Genomic DNA, 14,151 nt, shown 5'->3' on the forward strand with positions numbered 1-14,151 from the left:
GAAGAGAAGAATCGGATGGGGGGAAAGGATCACGAAGCAGGAGGTTGAGTTTCCAGTTGCCAACCCAAACAAATGATGGGGAACCCACGGGAAAAGTTTCCCGCTGTGATTGGCTGCTACTCGGCTGCCGGTAAAAGCCGCTTGATCCCGTGATGTAGATGCCGATTGGTGCCTTAAAAGTGTGGCACTCTCCGCGCTCCGGTCTGTTTGTTGAGCAAGTCCTTCTTTATTTTTCCGGTTTGATGCCATGGACTGTTGCTTCCCCTACATATGACTATCGTTCTTTGTGTCTCGGATCATACGCAGTTTAAAAAGTGTCATATGATGACTACCCTGCATTTTACTCACAGTCGGCACACCTATGGCTCACGGGCACCAGGATAGGCTTGAACAATCAAACATGACACATGATGGCAGACTAGCCTAAAACTATAACGACAGTACATAGAAAACATCATGGATCGATACACAACTTGGGAGAAGACAAGGACGCCACGTTCAGATCCCATTCTGTTTTGTCTCAAAAGAGCAGGCAAGAGTTGAACAAAATTGCAAACCAGACGCTGGTGACGCCGATAGAATCCACTCACATCAGTTGGACGAAACTCGCTGTACGCCCCTAATGAACATCTCGGGATATAACATCTATGCATGCTTCTATACCTTAAAACAAATCCAACAGCATATTTTTGCAAATCGTTGCTATCCAAACATCTATTCGGCGTTGTCGTACTTCTGGTTGTGAGTGGCGATGGCTCTAGAGAGAAGTTAATGGCGTGAACTAAACAACATCAAGTGCCGCAGACATACCTTCCACTGGGGTCAGATTGCTTCGACCATGTGGGGACCCAGCGCTCGACTGTGGATGCGCAATACGAGGGGAAGTGCTCGTCGAACATTGTGCGGTACCAGTAGCTGCGTTCAGTTAGCCGGTGCCCAGAAAACACATATATGGGAACAGAAACGTACGCTTCCTTGGTGTCAGGGATATCACTACCCCACTCGGGCTTGGGGTTCTTCATCATCTCATCAGTGACGTGAAGCTCAGCATGGTCCTTCAGACCATCAATCCAGCTGTAGCCGACACCGTCGCTGAATTGTTCCTTCTGGCGCCAGAGAATCTTCTCAGGAAGGTAGGGCTCGACATCGGGCTCGTCGGTGGTGTCGAAGGCCTTGCGCAGGATGTACTTCTCAATGCGGTCCTTGGTGATCATCTTCTCCTTGGGGTCAACCGCCATGCATGTCTCGAGGAAGGCCTTGTCCAGGAAGGGAACACGGGCTTCCAAGCCCCACGCGGACGTTGACTTGTTGGCTCTAAGGCAGTCTGCGAGGTGCAGGTTCTTCACACGCCTAACAGTCTCCTTGTGGAACTCCTCCTTGTTGGGAGCGGCGTGGAAGTAAAGGTAGCCACCGAAGATCTCGTCACTTCCCTCACCACTCAGGACCATCTTGACTCCCAGACCCTTGATCTTGCGGCTGAGCAGGTACATGGGGGTGGAAGCACGGATGGTAGTCACATCATAGGTCTCGAGGTGGTAAATGACGTCGGAGAGCGCGTTGAGACCATCTTCAATGGTGAAAGTGAGGGCATGGTGCTTGGTTCCCAGGAACTTGGCCACTTCCATGGCAGCCTCGGTGTCAGGAGCACCGGGGAGGCCGATGGAGAAGGATTGCAGCTGCTGGAAGGAGTTGACCGTGGAAAGCTCGTTTTCGTCATCGATACCGACCAGTTCACCGTTGGCCTCGCTTTTGACTCCTTCAGGGTGAGCCTTCTGCATGCGGGTGGTCTCGCGCTGGGCAATGGAAGCGACCAAGCTGGAATCGAGACCGCCAGACAGCAGAACACCATAAGGCACCTCCGCCATCAGACGCTTGCGCACAGATTTCGTGAGCGACTCACGGATAGCCTTGTAGTCAATCGGGGTGGAGGGGACGTTGGTCGGGTCCCACCATTTGGGCTGGAAATACCGGGTGAATTCACCGGTGTTGGAGTCGAAAACATGGCCAGGCGGGAAAGACTGGACCTTGTCGCAAACGGGGTGCAAGCTCTTCAGCTCAGAAGCGAAGTACACAGCCCCGGGAGTCTGAGAGGACCAGCCGATATAGAAACTGCAGACACCAATGGGGTCACGTGCCGCAACAACCCTGTCTTGCTCCTTGTCGAACAAGACCCATGCGAACATGCCGTCCAGGTGCTTGGGGGCGTCAAGACCATATTTCATGTACTGAAATGCCATCAGCGTCACTCAACCACAACCGAATCACGCAGCGCAAACATTTCCTTCACACATACCAGCGGGATGATGACTTCACAGTCCGAGTGTGTTTTATAGTTGTACTCAACATCCAAGGTCTTTCTCAGGATGCGGTGGTTGTAAATCTCGCCGTTGACAGCCAGAGCGAGGGAGCCGTTGTCGTTGACGAGGGGTTGCGCACCGGAGTCTTGAAGCGAAAATCAATCTTAGCGAGGGGTCGAGGTGATTATGCGAAACGAAGGAGGAATGGAAGAGGAAAGGAGGTGGTGTTCAGGGTTTGTCCGGACGGAGTAGGGTTACATACCGACACCGACGATGCACAGGCGCTCGTGGCAGAGAACTGCAAATCCAGTCAGCTTTTGAGTTCCCAAGTTCTTTCTATGATTCAACAAGATACTAACCAGTCTTCTCAGCAATGAAGCTTCCACCTGTCACTGTGTGTTAGAATCCTGTTCCTTTCAGAGGCAAATCCATGACCGCATGACTCACTCCAATCGGGACCGCGATGGCGCACACTGCTGAGAGTCAATCGCAAATCCACATACCAGAGATGTGGAGGATGAGAAACACTTACGCCTTGGCCATGCGCAGGGCCGTGGGCTTGAAGCCCTGAACGTCAGGGTGACTGGCGCAGGAGAATTAGCATTGAAGACGCGGGGGAAAGTCGTCCGCGGAGAGCAAAATGACTGGAATGGGAGAAAAAAAAGTTGGCAGCCATACCGGTGACACGCGAAGATACCGCACATGGTCAAGGAGCAATTGGACGACTCTCTGAAGAATATCGAAGGCTCAGAGGGAAGGATGCTCTGGTAAAGAAGAGTTGTGTGTGAATTGACCGAGTTGTAGAGGGCCCAGATGGAGGGGAACAAGGGAATTTTTAAATGTCAACGAAATACCCAGGGCCCCGGTCCCAGTCGGCGGGGCGGAAATCGAGGGGCGATTTCGGCCTCCAAAAAATCTGGGAGAGGGACTGCACCACTGCACTATTGTGACTGGCTTGACTCACTCGCCTCAGCTCCCGATAAGATAACCTCGCTCCATTGCGCACACGCTAATTGGCCGGCTGCCGCAACCCAATCCCGGCCTATCTTCAGGAACTAAACCAACTTACGATGGTGTTTTACTACGTGAAGCTATGACGCAGATTTTCTTTTTCTTCGTCTTGCTCTTGAAGATCTAACCGGGTGCACGCATGGGGTAAGGCGGTCGCCTGCTTCTTCACATTGGTCAATGCTGAAAACGGTGACTGGCCTCGGCAACCGCCGAAAATCCCCCCATACACTAACAGAAAAAAAAAAGGATGCGCTCATGACTTCACCCCCATACCATGCCGATTTCTTCCACTGCCCTCCTCCCTCACCGAATCCGTACAGGTGTGGGATCTTCCATGCGAGCGAGAATAAAAGGCGCAAAAAAAAGTGAAATGCACGCGGATTCTGCGGAAGTCTCGCTGGATTGAAAAGAAGCCCTTCATGTAGAAAAAGGCAAAAACGCCGTCCACAGCCTGACTGATCTGCCGATTCTAGTACGCCACGCTAAGATAGAAAAACGAGATAGAACCTGTGAGAAACGACCATGCCGCGGGAGGTGACCAATCATCGTAAAATGCGGAGTATGAACTGAACACTCGTGACCACTGTGTACTCAACTCCAATGTACACCGAGAGCAGCCGGCGCGGAGATGAGCTTCTGGTCGCTGGGTGGCCATATCCTGGATTCAACTTCATGGCATGTTCCAACCCCACGTAGAGGATTGTTCAGATCCGCTATACCCGCCAACATTCCGGTGAATAGAAAATGGAAATTGAAGCGCGGAAAGACAAAGAACCAGATCGATCGATGCATTTCTTCAAAACCACCCAGCTCTATAAAGCCGGGTTTTCCTTGACGACCTGCCGAATGCGCTTTTCATACGCTGGTTTATCCTTCTTAAAGAGGTTATAAGCTTCGGCTTGAGCAGGCGATTCGGGGTTCGGGTCGTTTAGCAGATCCTGAATGCCGAGCAAGATCTGTTTAATCGTGATGGCAGGCTTCCAAGCTTCATCTTCGTTCAAGATGGAGAGGCAGACGGTTCCCGACGGGTAGACATTGGGGTGGAAGAGCGGCGGTACGAATTTGCCTGTTCAGAGAAGCGGTGGTGTTAGTCAATCTTGTAGCAAGAAGCCGCGTGGTAACACAGGATAGGCGGGGGTTTATCTCCATGGCCAAAACAATGCGACAAGATGAAGAGCCTGAAGAAGGAAAGCGGACGTACACTTGGGAGGCTTGGTAGGATACTCTGTAGAAAAAGAAGATGTTAGCTATTTTGTGTTGCGCTTCAAAGACTGAAAGACAGGCGCCACTCACCATCCGGAAAAATGACATCTAGCTTGAATAGACCTCCTTCCCATATGGTTTTCGACTTTCCCGGAATACCACATTCCCAGCGCTTCAAATCTAAGACACCTTGAGGTGTTCGGTGTGGTTTCGCGTAGAATCCGAACGGGTGGTCGCGTCGCCACTGCTTCCTGCGCATAGAAAGATTGCGATCAGCTTGGTGCGGCGCTAACACGAAGAAAGCAAATAAGTAGGCAGAGTGAAATAAGAGCCTGCGAAATACCTCTCTTCAGTTAAGCGATTCAAACAGAGCGACATGTTGAGTCAAAGAAGACCGCGTGGAGTAGCTGTTAGTGTATAACTTTCTAGTGTTGCTTGCGCAAGAGAAAGATAATCTGAACGATGCGAAAGGGTGAGGTTGTAGGAGACTGTGTGGAAGACGAGGAAGAGCTTGATCCGAGAGAGGAGCAGGTTCTAGCAAGAGGTAGGTAAGGTGAGCGAGTTGGTTACTGGAAGATCAACCAAAGCTTGAGTCGAGGTGAAGGCTGAAGTGAATTGAGGCCTGAGGCGAACACAACCTTACGATCTGAATCTCCCCCGCGGCCAATGATCGTCATCTCAGTCACATGATAAGATATGTATAGAACTGGAAATCGACAAGTACTGGAATCAAAGGTCGAAGAATTTGGCTAAAGTCTATTCCATACTTTTGAAGTATTTTGTATTCGCGTATCTGTTAATTTAACTAGAAATAGAGGCTCCATATGCGATCTGTATCATTGCATGAGTTGTAAACAAGAACTGTTGAGCTGCTGGCACAAGGCAGTGGTCTAAAATCAGATATGCACATTCCTTTGGTGGTGGCTGGCAACCACACATTTTCTTCACACATCCCCACAGCTATTTTTGTTTACTACGCAACAGCGTCCCGAGCAGCTGCCTATACAACCCTCTAGCTCACCTAAACCTTTCGTCTTTGCGACCCGCTCCATCACAGCACATCAAAAGAGGCTTCTCCATTCAACTGAACGCTACCGATCGAGCATCCACATCCGCAATAGAGAAACTCAGTAATAGAAACATCATGTGCCACAAGATCTCCTGGTACCACGCCCTGTGTCTTCATTCTGATCAGGCATCCACTGTCCACATCTTTTGCGAGACCGCCCTCCATTGCAGTTACGACTGTGACTTTGAAGAATCATGGTCGCTCCCTATACTTGGAGCCTGTCGTTTGTGCACGGTAAAAGCGGCATTTGCGGAGAACCTTTCACTGAGGAGCGAACTATATGCCGTTGCCGTTTCTCCCGTTGTTGAAGGGGCTGAAAAGGTGGCTTTGATGGGAGACGATGCGCTCTGTTCTTTCGAAACGCATAGCGAGGCCGCTGTTGACGAACTAGAACTGTTTGACCAAATCACATTCTGAACGGCATTATAAACCGAGACACGGTCTGTGTGGAAGGGCGAGCATTGATTCGGGTCTTTGATCGTTCGCCCCAGGAAAAGTCAAATCGTTGGCGTCATTCGAATATAAGCAGCACCAGACGAGTCTTAATCCACCCTGAATGCGGTACACCACTGAGTCTCGATTGATCAATCCTCGTATATGCCTGCCTCAAACTTGTGTGTGTCGAAGAAGCGGGCGGTGATTTCGTTCCCATTGAATATACGACCTTCGAGAGCGTTCACAGCCTGTCACAATTAGCAAATTTGGCACCTGTACGGATGTTGGCTGGCGAAGAAACACTCACCCTGAGAGCAGAAAGTTGGTTGGTGAATTTGACGAAGACTGGGATAGGACCTTTTGAATCACGGGAAACATAAACGCGTTCAACACGACCATACTGGATACAGTTAATACCGTGGACATAACAAAGAGAGCATGATGATTACCTTCTCGGAGCACTCCTCCCCAATCTCTTGCATCAAGCCTCCTCCTTCTTGGCCTGCTAGTTCGGCATCCACGTCCATACCGTCCAGCATTCCTTTGAGTATGATAACCTCGCTCATCGGGCCGAACTTGCCGTCGTCTTCCTCCTTTCTTGCGCCACCGATAATCTTGCCACGCCCAGCGGGAGTGACAAAACCACCACCCTCCGAGTCCGGTCGCTTCTTGCGCTTTTCAACCTGAACCTGCAGTGGCTTAGCAATTCCAGAGCCGGTAGCACCCAAGCCGGAGCCTTTGGTCCACCCATATTTGGCCAGCAACCTCTGAGCGAACCCTTTCTGGCCGGGTCGAAGGGAACGTTGGCCATTATCTTCCGCCTCTTCTTCGGCCGGCTGCTCCTTGGCGAAGACTTCTTCGAGTTCCGCTTCTGTTGCAGGAATATCCTCAGGAGGGGGTGGAAGAGTATAACGGACTGGTGCGCGTGATATTGTTGCGGATGATGCTTGGTTGGCCTCAAGGGACCTAGATGGAGCTGGCGGAGGCGGGGGTACAGGTTCTGAAGTCTGTTGAGGCTGCGCAGAAAGCTGGAGTCGCCGCAAGTATGCGTCTTCACCCGTTGGGTCGTCCGGAACAGGAGCAGCTGGCTCCTTGGGCGGTGATGGTGGAGGATGACCCCGCACAGAGGAACGAAACATGTCATTGAGGTTTGGGGGTGGAGCAAAATTGCTTGGTGGTGCAAATTGTCCTGAATCCAGAGTCAGTAATTAGGCCTCCTTTCAAAATGAATACGCCAGCTTACGGTTCATTGGGCGTGCATAGTCATCATCGCTGTACGAATCTCGGCTCGGCGACCTTGCCATACGGTGTGCGTATAATCGGTCCTTCCATTCTCGAACTTCCACTATTTGCTCGTCGCTGTGTCTGTACTCTTCGTAGTTGTTCGGCCTTGATGGGTCGTAGATATCGTCCCAATTCTGCACAAACTCTTGCGTTTCACGGTTCTTCTTGCGCTTCTTGCGGCCTCCTCGCTGTCTCTTGGGCCCGGAGTAGAACTCGTTCACATCGTCCTCCTCGGTAGCTGCCCAGTCTGCGAGTGTGGTCTTGACAGTCGCTGTATTCGGTGCTGCAGGGACTGCCTTTGGTAGGTTCGGCTTGGGTTTCGGTTTTTGGTTCGCCAATTGGGGGCGTTTCGTCGGTTGAAACCTGAGAGCTATCGCGAACACTTAGGGTCAGCAGGGAGACTTGCAGGGTAGGCGAAATGACGCATACCATTATTCATCTGCTTCTTCGCAACCGACTCGTCAACCGGAGTTTCGCCCTCTGAAGCTTGCTTAAATACAACAGGCGCGCGCGAGATTGTGCCAGGCGTACTTTCGGCGGCCGGATCGAGCAAATTGGCGTAAAGAGACAGCATGCCGCGGCCCTTGTTGGACGTCGAGTCAGAAGCCATGCTGCGAAATTGTTGAATCTGCAATCATGAGAACATTCCTGCAGAAGTTGAAGCTCATATGATTGAAATAAGGACCCCCATTTGCGGAGCAGTCCGTTTGCTTTGTTTGTCTTGCCGCATTTGTCGGAGATGTTATGTAATCCTCATTGAGAGAGGAGGAGACTCGGCGATCGGGCCGATAAGGATGACGAGACAAGCAAAATGATGGCACCTCCTCGACCGTGCGGAGAACGAGGAGGCGACCCATTGCCGACCTGTTTCTCCTTAGTTTCATTCTTCACTTGACTTCGTGCTCATCCATTATTCGTGTTTGAATCATAATAGTCACGAAATGGCTACATTGGCTCGCTCCTTCTCGTCCGATGGCTCGGATGTAGCTGTCATTGTTCCCCAAAATCCCGCGCTATCGGTAACTTATAGGCAGCTGCATTCCCATATCTCCGACTTCCAGAATAAGCTGGCTAAGCTGGGTGTCGGACATGGCGCTGCAGTGAACTTGGCATTGGTAAACTCCTATGAATTCATTGTCGCCTTTCTAGCCGCGTCCTGGCAGCGCTCAATCGCTGCTCCCCTGAATCCTGCTTACAAGCAGGACGAGTTTGAGTTCTATATCGACGATCTCAGTTCGACCCTCGTTCTCATACCCCGGGGATCATACGCCCAGGATGGCCCCGCTGTCCGCGCGGGCAGGAAGTATCAAGCGGCTATTGCTGAATGTTACTGGAATGGAACCGAGGTTATCCTTGACGTCAAGGAGCTGGGCAAGCTTGAAGGCAAAGGAAACGTGGGAGTTCAAAATGCGCAACCTGATGATGTTGCTCTCGTTTTGCACACCAGTGGGACAACTGGCAGGCCCAAAGCTGTACGAGTCTCCCGTTGTAAATCCAATGACAAGTGATATTGATCATGCGGCAGGTTCCACTCACACACAAGAATCTAACGACCACCATGAGTATGTTGTCTTGATCAACCTTTGCCAGAAAAGGCCCTAATTTCGTCTAGGAAATATCAAGGCAACCTACAATCTCTCCCCGGCAGACCGAACGTATCTAGTGATGCCCCTGTTTCACGTCCATGGTCTCCTCGCCGCCTTCCTGGCTCCTCTGTACTCGGGAGGCTCAGTCATTGTGCCCGCTAAGTTCTCAGCGCACGAGTTCTGGTCCGATTTTATCAAGTACAAAGCGAACTGGTACTCCGCTGTGCCTACAATTCACCAAATCCTCCTCAAAACTCCATTGCCTATCCCCATCCCTCAAATCCGCTTCATTCGCTCATGCTCGTCGCCCTTATCGCCAAAGACATTCCAGGATCTCGAGAAGACGTTCAACGCCCCCGTGCTTGAGGCTTACGCTATGACAGAGGCAGCGCATCAAATGACCAGCAACCCGCTTCCACCAGCAAAGCGACAACCAGGCAGTGTGGGAATCGGTCAGGGAGTGGAAATCAAGATTATTGACCAAGCCGGAAACGAGGTCCCGCAAGGCGCAGAGGCAGAGATTTGTGTCCGTGGAGAGAACGTAACAAAGGGATACCTGAACAACCCCGCCGCCAACGAATCGTCATTCACTAAGGACGGCTTCTTCCGCACCGGTGACCAAGGCAAGAAAGATCCCGACGGCTATGTGATTATTACTGGCCGTATCAAGGAACTCATCAACAAGGGCGGAGAGAAGATCAGCCCGATCGAACTGGACAACATCCTGCTGCATAACCCCAAAGTTGGCGAAGCGGTATGCTTCGCTATCCCCGACGAGGGCCACTACGGTGAAGACATTGGAGCAGCCGTTGTCTTGAAGAGCGGCCAGAACGCTACAGAGACGGAGCTGAAGTCGTGGGTTGAGGGAAAACTCGCGAAATTCAAAACTCCGAAGCAGGTAAGCAGTAGAGTACATCCATGACGTGGATTAGTCCAGTAGATACTAACACGGCCCGAATATTCTATAGGTCTGGATCGTCCAGCAAATTCCCAAGACAGCGACGGGCAAGATCCAGCGACGCAAGGTGGCCGAGGCCATGCTGTCGAAGCCCAAGGCCAAGCTGTAAAAGTCCTCGACGGCGTATGCTACACATACTTACGCGCACATATCTAGTTCTAAACATAAAGTAAGGTCGGGATGTAGAGTTTATTTTTGTGTCCATATAGACAAATGCAATGCAATGTAGATAATAAACCTATGACCCGACGCGAACAGCAGCCTTGAACTGTACCCGGGGGCAGTCAGCACGTATCTTGCTTTGCAGCGAAAAATCCCAAAACGTACCGGAATAACCTGCGCAGCATCCAAGTCCCAGACATCGGACTTGACATAGATGTCGTTCTTAATAATCTCCCACGCCTCCTCTTCCGTGTCCACGATGCAGATTAGCATGCTTCCCTTGAAAGAAGGGGTCTCGCCTTCTGCGGGGTGGGCGTTTAGCATGGCGCCTGGTAGATTGATTTTCTGTTAGAGGACAGAGGCCAGTAATTCTTGTTTTGAAGTTTGCGAGGAGAAAGAAAAAAAAGAGAGGGGAGATAGGGGAGTAATGAGTGACGGTTAAGGAGGGGGAATAAAGGAGGGGGAATGCGCACCACCAACAACAATCTTTCCGGCCGCGACGAGCGGTTTCACGCCTTCGAGGTGCTTCCTGTTCTCATAAACATATTAGCTCCTCGTTATCCCTCGGGACCTGTCTCAAATCTCATCGCACTCGTCGCTTGGCATCACCCATCGCTCAAGAAAGGGATTGACCTACGGCCTAACCTCAAGCCTCCTCGCCTGCGCATCAGGCTTATCGGGGAGGATGCAGAGGAACTCCTTGGACATGGCTGCAGCGGTTCTAGAGAGGGAACGAGAGATAGAAGAGTGGAAGGATGCTTTAGCGGTGGCGGGGTAAAGAGGGATTCTTGGGGTTGCTAAAGGTGTTCGGCTGTGGCACTGCAAGAGGGAGAGGCCCCTGGTCGTTGTTGATTTTATGAAGCGGGGTGTTCCGGTCAGCATGGTGGGGAAGATGGAGTGGGATGGGGGGAAGCTTCGGGGGGGAAGAATACGATGGGCAGCGGTTAGCGGGAAGCTTACTCCGATAGGAAGACGAGGAGTGTATGGAGTACTCGAGTCTCGGTGGAACAACAGCCGATGGAGCGGCAGAGGTGTTGAGAAGCTACATATGGATTTTTAGAAGAATTATCCAAATCACCAAGGTAATTCACACTTGACCGTCAGTTGAATACACATAGCCTATATATGTATGTACATGAAAAGAAAGAACCAAGTGTCTCATCTTCGTCTTCGTCTGCTCCTTGCTCTCATCGAATCGTCTGGTCAATGCCTGGTTGATGTAGGCTGGTTGGACAGGGTCATCGGAGAAAATTGAGAGCAAAGGGCAGCACAGCACAACCGGACTCGATCAATCAAATGGTTGCCTTTCCTGACGAACAAGAAAAGCTCAAACAGAGCCCGTCACGTTCAACTCTATGAGCCTCCAAGACCGCTGAACACACTATCCCCGAGCGCCAACAAACAAAAGCAGACATGACCCTAGAAACACAATGTAGAAAAGGCTAATTACCGGAGTCGAGTTGGTGTTTCCCAACTTCCGCGAATACAATGATTAGTAAAGAGAATTGGGTTGAAATTGAAAGCGGCGAGGTCCTCTGCAATTAACCAGGCCGCAGTGCATCAAATACACGCACGGCCAAGTGGCCTGTCTGCGTGCTGAAATGATCTTGATCGACCCAAGCGTATTGACTAGTACGCCTTGCGGTCACCAAGGTTACCCGGCTTTTCAGCAGTATCAATGTGCCAGACAACATAGTTCGGCAATCCAATGACCTGGTATCCAGCACGCTTGGCCATTCGGGCAAACCCTTCGGTTTCAGCCTGGTTCTCGAAAGCATATGCGGGGAAGTTGATCCCTGGAAGCAAGGTTAGGACCCAAACCAAGTCGGGACAAAGATACAATTACCTGAGCGATGAACATCCGCCTTCACGACGATATTGACACCACCAATACCGTCAAGCTCCACTTCCTTATCCTTGTCTTTCCTCCAGTCACCCATGCCGACGAGGTATTCACGTCCCGTGTCGTACTCCTTGTAACCTTCGGCCAGAACGGTATCAGGGTCCAGAGTCGCTCGAAGTCTTCGTCCTTTATCGGATTCGATCCAAGAGTTGTAGTCGACTAGAGCTAGGTTAGCTAAATCCAGTGAGCTTGAGGACAATTTAGTACATACACCGGCCTTCAATATCAACATTATCCTGGTTGTAACGGTGGAACCAAATGTCTGTCGAGGAATTAGCGACCACATTTGCGAATGGATAACGGATAAAACATACTAGGGACTAGAATATCTTTGTCGTGGGCGATAAAGTCCTCCAGAATTGTTTCCGGGCTGTCCACAATATCAACGTCACGCCAGTAAACCCAAGAATGATCGGGCTTAAGAGCAGAGTAGAGCAAATAGTTCCGGGCCCTGCCAATAGCCTTACGGCGAGGACCCTGGGCGGCGAATGAGTGTCTGTCCTCCACAGACATTTCAAACTCAGAGCCGAAATCCTTCTGGATGATTGTTGCACTCCGGAAAGCGATCTTGTCGCCTTGGTCCTGGATCCGCTGCAATTCGGAGGTGAGAATAGCCAGAGTATCATCTTTGCAATCTCCGACGAGAAAAGCCAGGTCAATCAGTTCGTGCGGGTAGGTCAATTTGTAGATCAGGTCAAAATATCTGTTCAGATGGAAAGAAGCATCCCGCAACGGGGTGAGAATGAGGATGCGCTCCGAGTTTTGTACAGCTTGGGTTGTCGACTTGATGGGATTGAGGTCGACGCTTGTAATGGAACTGGAATTCACTTCGTAAGGTTTGTGATAGTTGAAGAGAACTGGAGTCTGGGCGTGGGCGGTCCATTCTGCCATCTCGTTGAGACTCATATCCATTGGCGCCTTTGACGGTCCATAGCAATAGAAACTAGTAGTCGCATGCGATTAGTAGGTCTGAGACGTAGTAATGCCGCGGCCGCTCGAGGCACGGCACCAAGACTTGAGACCGATCGCGCCAACTTACTTTTGCATTTCAGATGCGGAACTGCTAATCCCGCGCCATAACAAAACAATTAGGCCAGTAATGGCCAGAGATATTAAGAAACGCGTCCTTGTCACTAGAACTAGGATAGCCCGCCATGGGGGCAACCTGGCTCTGGCGGACTTCCACGTTACACCACCCTTCGGAAGCAGCATCTTGGTGGACGGAAGCGAACGGAGAAGCGGATATTGAACAAGACGAAAACGAGTATGATTCCCAGATACCGCACACTATGATAGCAACAGAACGCGACAATCCCGGATGGGTGGTGTCACGACTGTCGGGGCGAATCTCACCCTTGACGCGGCGAAGGATAGGGGGGCCGTAACGGGAACTGGCTCGGCGGTGACCACTTCGGGGTCAGGGGAGGAATCAACAGGATCCGAATTGCGGCGTCAATCTGATCGAGATCTCAAGGTAGACGATGCCAGCTGGACGATAGATCGGCTTTGGTTAGGAAGGTCTGCGATGGATCGCCGGGGACCAAGGGCGGAAAAAAAGATTCGGTACGGGGGACGTTAACACCGATTCAGAGAAAGCGACGAACCAAACGAGTGGAAAGAACCGGAATTAGGCTCGATAAGATACAAGACGAGTAGCTTAGGTCGAGCACCTCGCCGTTGTAGGCCCGAATAGAGGGAGGAAACGTGATGGGAGGTGAGGATGGGGAAGGGGTCTTCAGTTGGATGTTTGACACCTGGAGGGAGGGATTCTGAATTGAGATTAAACCCACCAGCCGGAGTCCAGCCAGACTAGCCTCCGTTGGGAGTTAGTCCGCCATTGCTTTTTATAGTCGCAATGAAGTGCACGAAATGAATAAGAGGCGACGATAAGCGAGCTTATGGAGATTAATTGATAGCTACAGGTTCAGGAAAGCAGATCAAAATTTAGATATCAAGTCCTGTTTGGCCATTACTCCGTTCTATTTCGCTGGAACCGTCGACTCGAAGCCCTCATAACTCGGGGTCGTTATCAGTGAAAGTTACATGTAAAATACGCAAAACCCTTCCAGGATTCACGATGTAGTGTGTAACGGCTGGTAACTTCCAGTGCTCGTATTTGACCTTTTAGCCTCCACAGAAAAGAGTACTACTAAATTCTAGATTCAGTGTCTCGCAACTACTATACCTGATCGGCATCGAGGGCAGCAACCGTGGATCAAGTGAAGAAAGATACAACGAGAGTA

At 51.0% G+C, this 14,151-nt stretch overlaps 7 protein-coding genes across 7 annotated transcripts; 2 read left to right on the forward strand and 5 right to left on the reverse strand.

Moving 5' to 3' along the window:
• Positions 1-65: 65 nt before the first annotated feature.
• Positions 66-3,217, reverse strand: BJX68DRAFT_243443 (asparagine synthetase B). The gene is made up of 9 exons (XM_071041151.1): positions 2,976-3,217; positions 2,830-2,880; positions 2,745-2,770; positions 2,657-2,683; positions 2,560-2,595; positions 2,294-2,442; positions 970-2,225; positions 811-915; positions 66-757 (listed from the first exon to the last, which is right to left on the reverse strand). Exons 1-9 carry the CDS (start codon positions 2,999-3,001, stop codon positions 715-717), a joined length of 1,719 nt encoding a protein of 572 aa, XP_070895890.1. The 5' UTR covers positions 3,002-3,217; the 3' UTR covers positions 66-714.
• Positions 3,218-3,918: 701 nt separating this feature from the next.
• On the reverse strand, positions 3,919-5,117 carry BJX68DRAFT_243456 (E2 SUMO-conjugating protein UBC9). The gene is made up of 4 exons (XM_071041152.1): positions 4,855-5,117; positions 4,602-4,762; positions 4,510-4,533; positions 3,919-4,374 (listed from the first exon to the last, which is right to left on the reverse strand). Exons 1-4 carry the CDS (start codon positions 4,887-4,889, stop codon positions 4,121-4,123), a joined length of 474 nt encoding a protein of 157 aa, XP_070895891.1. The 5' UTR covers positions 4,890-5,117; the 3' UTR covers positions 3,919-4,120.
• A 182-nt stretch (positions 5,118-5,299) lies between these two features.
• BJX68DRAFT_243457 (uncharacterized protein) lies at positions 5,300-6,487 on the forward strand. Its single transcript, XM_071041153.1, has 2 exons — positions 5,300-6,263; positions 6,323-6,487. Exon 1 carries the CDS (start codon positions 5,656-5,658, stop codon positions 5,995-5,997), a length of 342 nt encoding a protein of 113 aa, XP_070895892.1. The 5' UTR covers positions 5,300-5,655; the 3' UTR covers positions 5,998-6,263; positions 6,323-6,487.
• On the reverse strand, positions 5,531-7,909 carry BJX68DRAFT_277893 (putative G-patch DNA repair protein (Drt111); the record flags this gene model as incomplete). Its single annotated transcript, XM_071048416.1, has 5 exons — positions 5,531-6,263; positions 6,323-6,415; positions 6,465-7,204; positions 7,259-7,669; positions 7,729-7,909. 5 exons carry the CDS (start codon positions 7,907-7,909, stop codon positions 6,165-6,167), a joined length of 1,524 nt encoding a protein of 507 aa, XP_070895893.1. The 3' UTR covers positions 5,531-6,164.
• A 77-nt stretch (positions 7,910-7,986) lies between these two features.
• BJX68DRAFT_151612 (acyl--CoA ligase) lies at positions 7,987-10,158 on the forward strand. Its single transcript, XM_071036673.1, has 4 exons — positions 7,987-8,771; positions 8,825-8,861; positions 8,912-9,783; positions 9,854-10,158. The coding sequence occupies exons 1-4, from the start codon at positions 8,241-8,243 to the stop codon at positions 9,950-9,952; spliced, it is 1,539 nt and encodes a 512-aa protein (XP_070895894.1). The 5' UTR covers positions 7,987-8,240; the 3' UTR covers positions 9,953-10,158.
• Positions 10,025-10,895, reverse strand: BJX68DRAFT_243460 (uncharacterized protein). The gene is made up of 4 exons (XM_071041154.1): positions 10,643-10,895; positions 10,479-10,534; positions 10,171-10,334; positions 10,025-10,111 (listed from the first exon to the last, which is right to left on the reverse strand). The coding sequence occupies exons 1-4, from the start codon at positions 10,885-10,887 to the stop codon at positions 10,082-10,084; spliced, it is 495 nt and encodes a 164-aa protein (XP_070895895.1). The 5' UTR covers positions 10,888-10,895; the 3' UTR covers positions 10,025-10,081.
• A 196-nt stretch (positions 10,896-11,091) lies between these two features.
• Positions 11,092-13,658, reverse strand: BJX68DRAFT_243464 (ANP1/MMN9/VAN1 family protein). Its single transcript, XM_071041155.1, has 5 exons — positions 12,948-13,658; positions 12,223-12,851; positions 12,120-12,170; positions 11,852-12,067; positions 11,092-11,801 (listed from the first exon to the last, which is right to left on the reverse strand). The coding sequence occupies exons 1-5, from the start codon at positions 13,118-13,120 to the stop codon at positions 11,635-11,637; spliced, it is 1,236 nt and encodes a 411-aa protein (XP_070895896.1). The 5' UTR covers positions 13,121-13,658; the 3' UTR covers positions 11,092-11,634.
• Positions 13,659-14,151: the final 493 nt, after the last annotated feature.

This window comes from Aspergillus pseudodeflectus, assembly GCF_044049435.1.
Source record: "Aspergillus pseudodeflectus strain CBS 756.74 chromosome Unknown BJX68scaffold_43, whole genome shotgun sequence".
In the NCBI taxonomy this organism is placed as follows: domain Eukaryota; kingdom Fungi; phylum Ascomycota; class Eurotiomycetes; order Eurotiales; family Aspergillaceae; genus Aspergillus; species Aspergillus pseudodeflectus.

Bases quoted from the DNA above. Each gene is read 5' to 3' on its own strand.
- BJX68DRAFT_243464 (XM_071041155.1), bottom strand. From the start codon at position 13,120: ATGCTGCTTCCGAAGGGTGGTGTAACGTGGAAGTCCGCCAGAGCCAGG. The intron at 12,852-12,947 runs GTAAGTTGGCGC...TGCGACTACTAG, and splicing joins TCCGCATCTGAAATGCAAAA to TTTCTATTGCTATGGACCGT. The intron at 12,171-12,222 runs GTATGTTTTATC...ATTCCTCGACAG, and splicing joins CAAAGATATTCTAGTCCCTA to ACATTTGGTTCCACCGTTAC.
- BJX68DRAFT_243457 (XM_071041153.1), top strand. From the start codon at position 5,656: ATGTGCCACAAGATCTCCTGGTACCACGCCCTGTGTCTTCATTCTGAT.
- BJX68DRAFT_243443 (XM_071041151.1), bottom strand. From the start codon at position 3,001: ATGTGCGGTATCTTCGCGTGTCACCG. The intron at 2,771-2,829 runs GTAAGTGTTTCT...GACTCTCAGCAG, and splicing joins GCCCTGCGCATGGCCAAGGC to TGTGCGCCATCGCGGTCCCG. The intron at 2,443-2,559 runs GTATGTAACCCT...TTTCGCTTCAAG, and splicing joins CCTGTGCATCGTCGGTGTCG to ACTCCGGTGCGCAACCCCTC.
- BJX68DRAFT_243456 (XM_071041152.1), bottom strand. From the start codon at position 4,889: ATGTCGCTCTGTTTGAATCGCTTAACTGAAGAGAG. The intron at 4,763-4,854 runs GTATTTCGCAGG...TTCTATGCGCAG, and splicing joins AATCGCTTAACTGAAGAGAG to GAAGCAGTGGCGACGCGACC. The intron at 4,534-4,601 runs GTGAGTGGCGCC...CTTTTTCTACAG, and splicing joins AGATGTCATTTTTCCGGATG to AGTATCCTACCAAGCCTCCC.
- BJX68DRAFT_243460 (XM_071041154.1), bottom strand. From the start codon at position 10,887: ATGCTGACCGGAACACCCCGCTTCATAAAATCAACAACGACCAGGGGC. The intron at 10,535-10,642 runs GTAGGTCAATCC...TTATGAGAACAG, and splicing joins AGGAGGCTTGAGGTTAGGCC to GAAGCACCTCGAAGGCGTGA. The intron at 10,335-10,478 runs GTGCGCATTCCC...TCAATCTACCAG, and splicing joins CGGAAAGATTGTTGTTGGTG to GCGCCATGCTAAACGCCCAC.
- BJX68DRAFT_151612 (XM_071036673.1), top strand. From the start codon at position 8,241: ATGGCTACATTGGCTCGCTCCTTCTCGTCCGATGGCTCGGATGTAGCT. The intron at 8,772-8,824 runs GTACGAGTCTCC...ATCATGCGGCAG, and splicing joins CAACTGGCAGGCCCAAAGCT to GTTCCACTCACACACAAGAA. The intron at 8,862-8,911 runs GTATGTTGTCTT...AATTTCGTCTAG, and splicing joins GAATCTAACGACCACCATGA to GAAATATCAAGGCAACCTAC.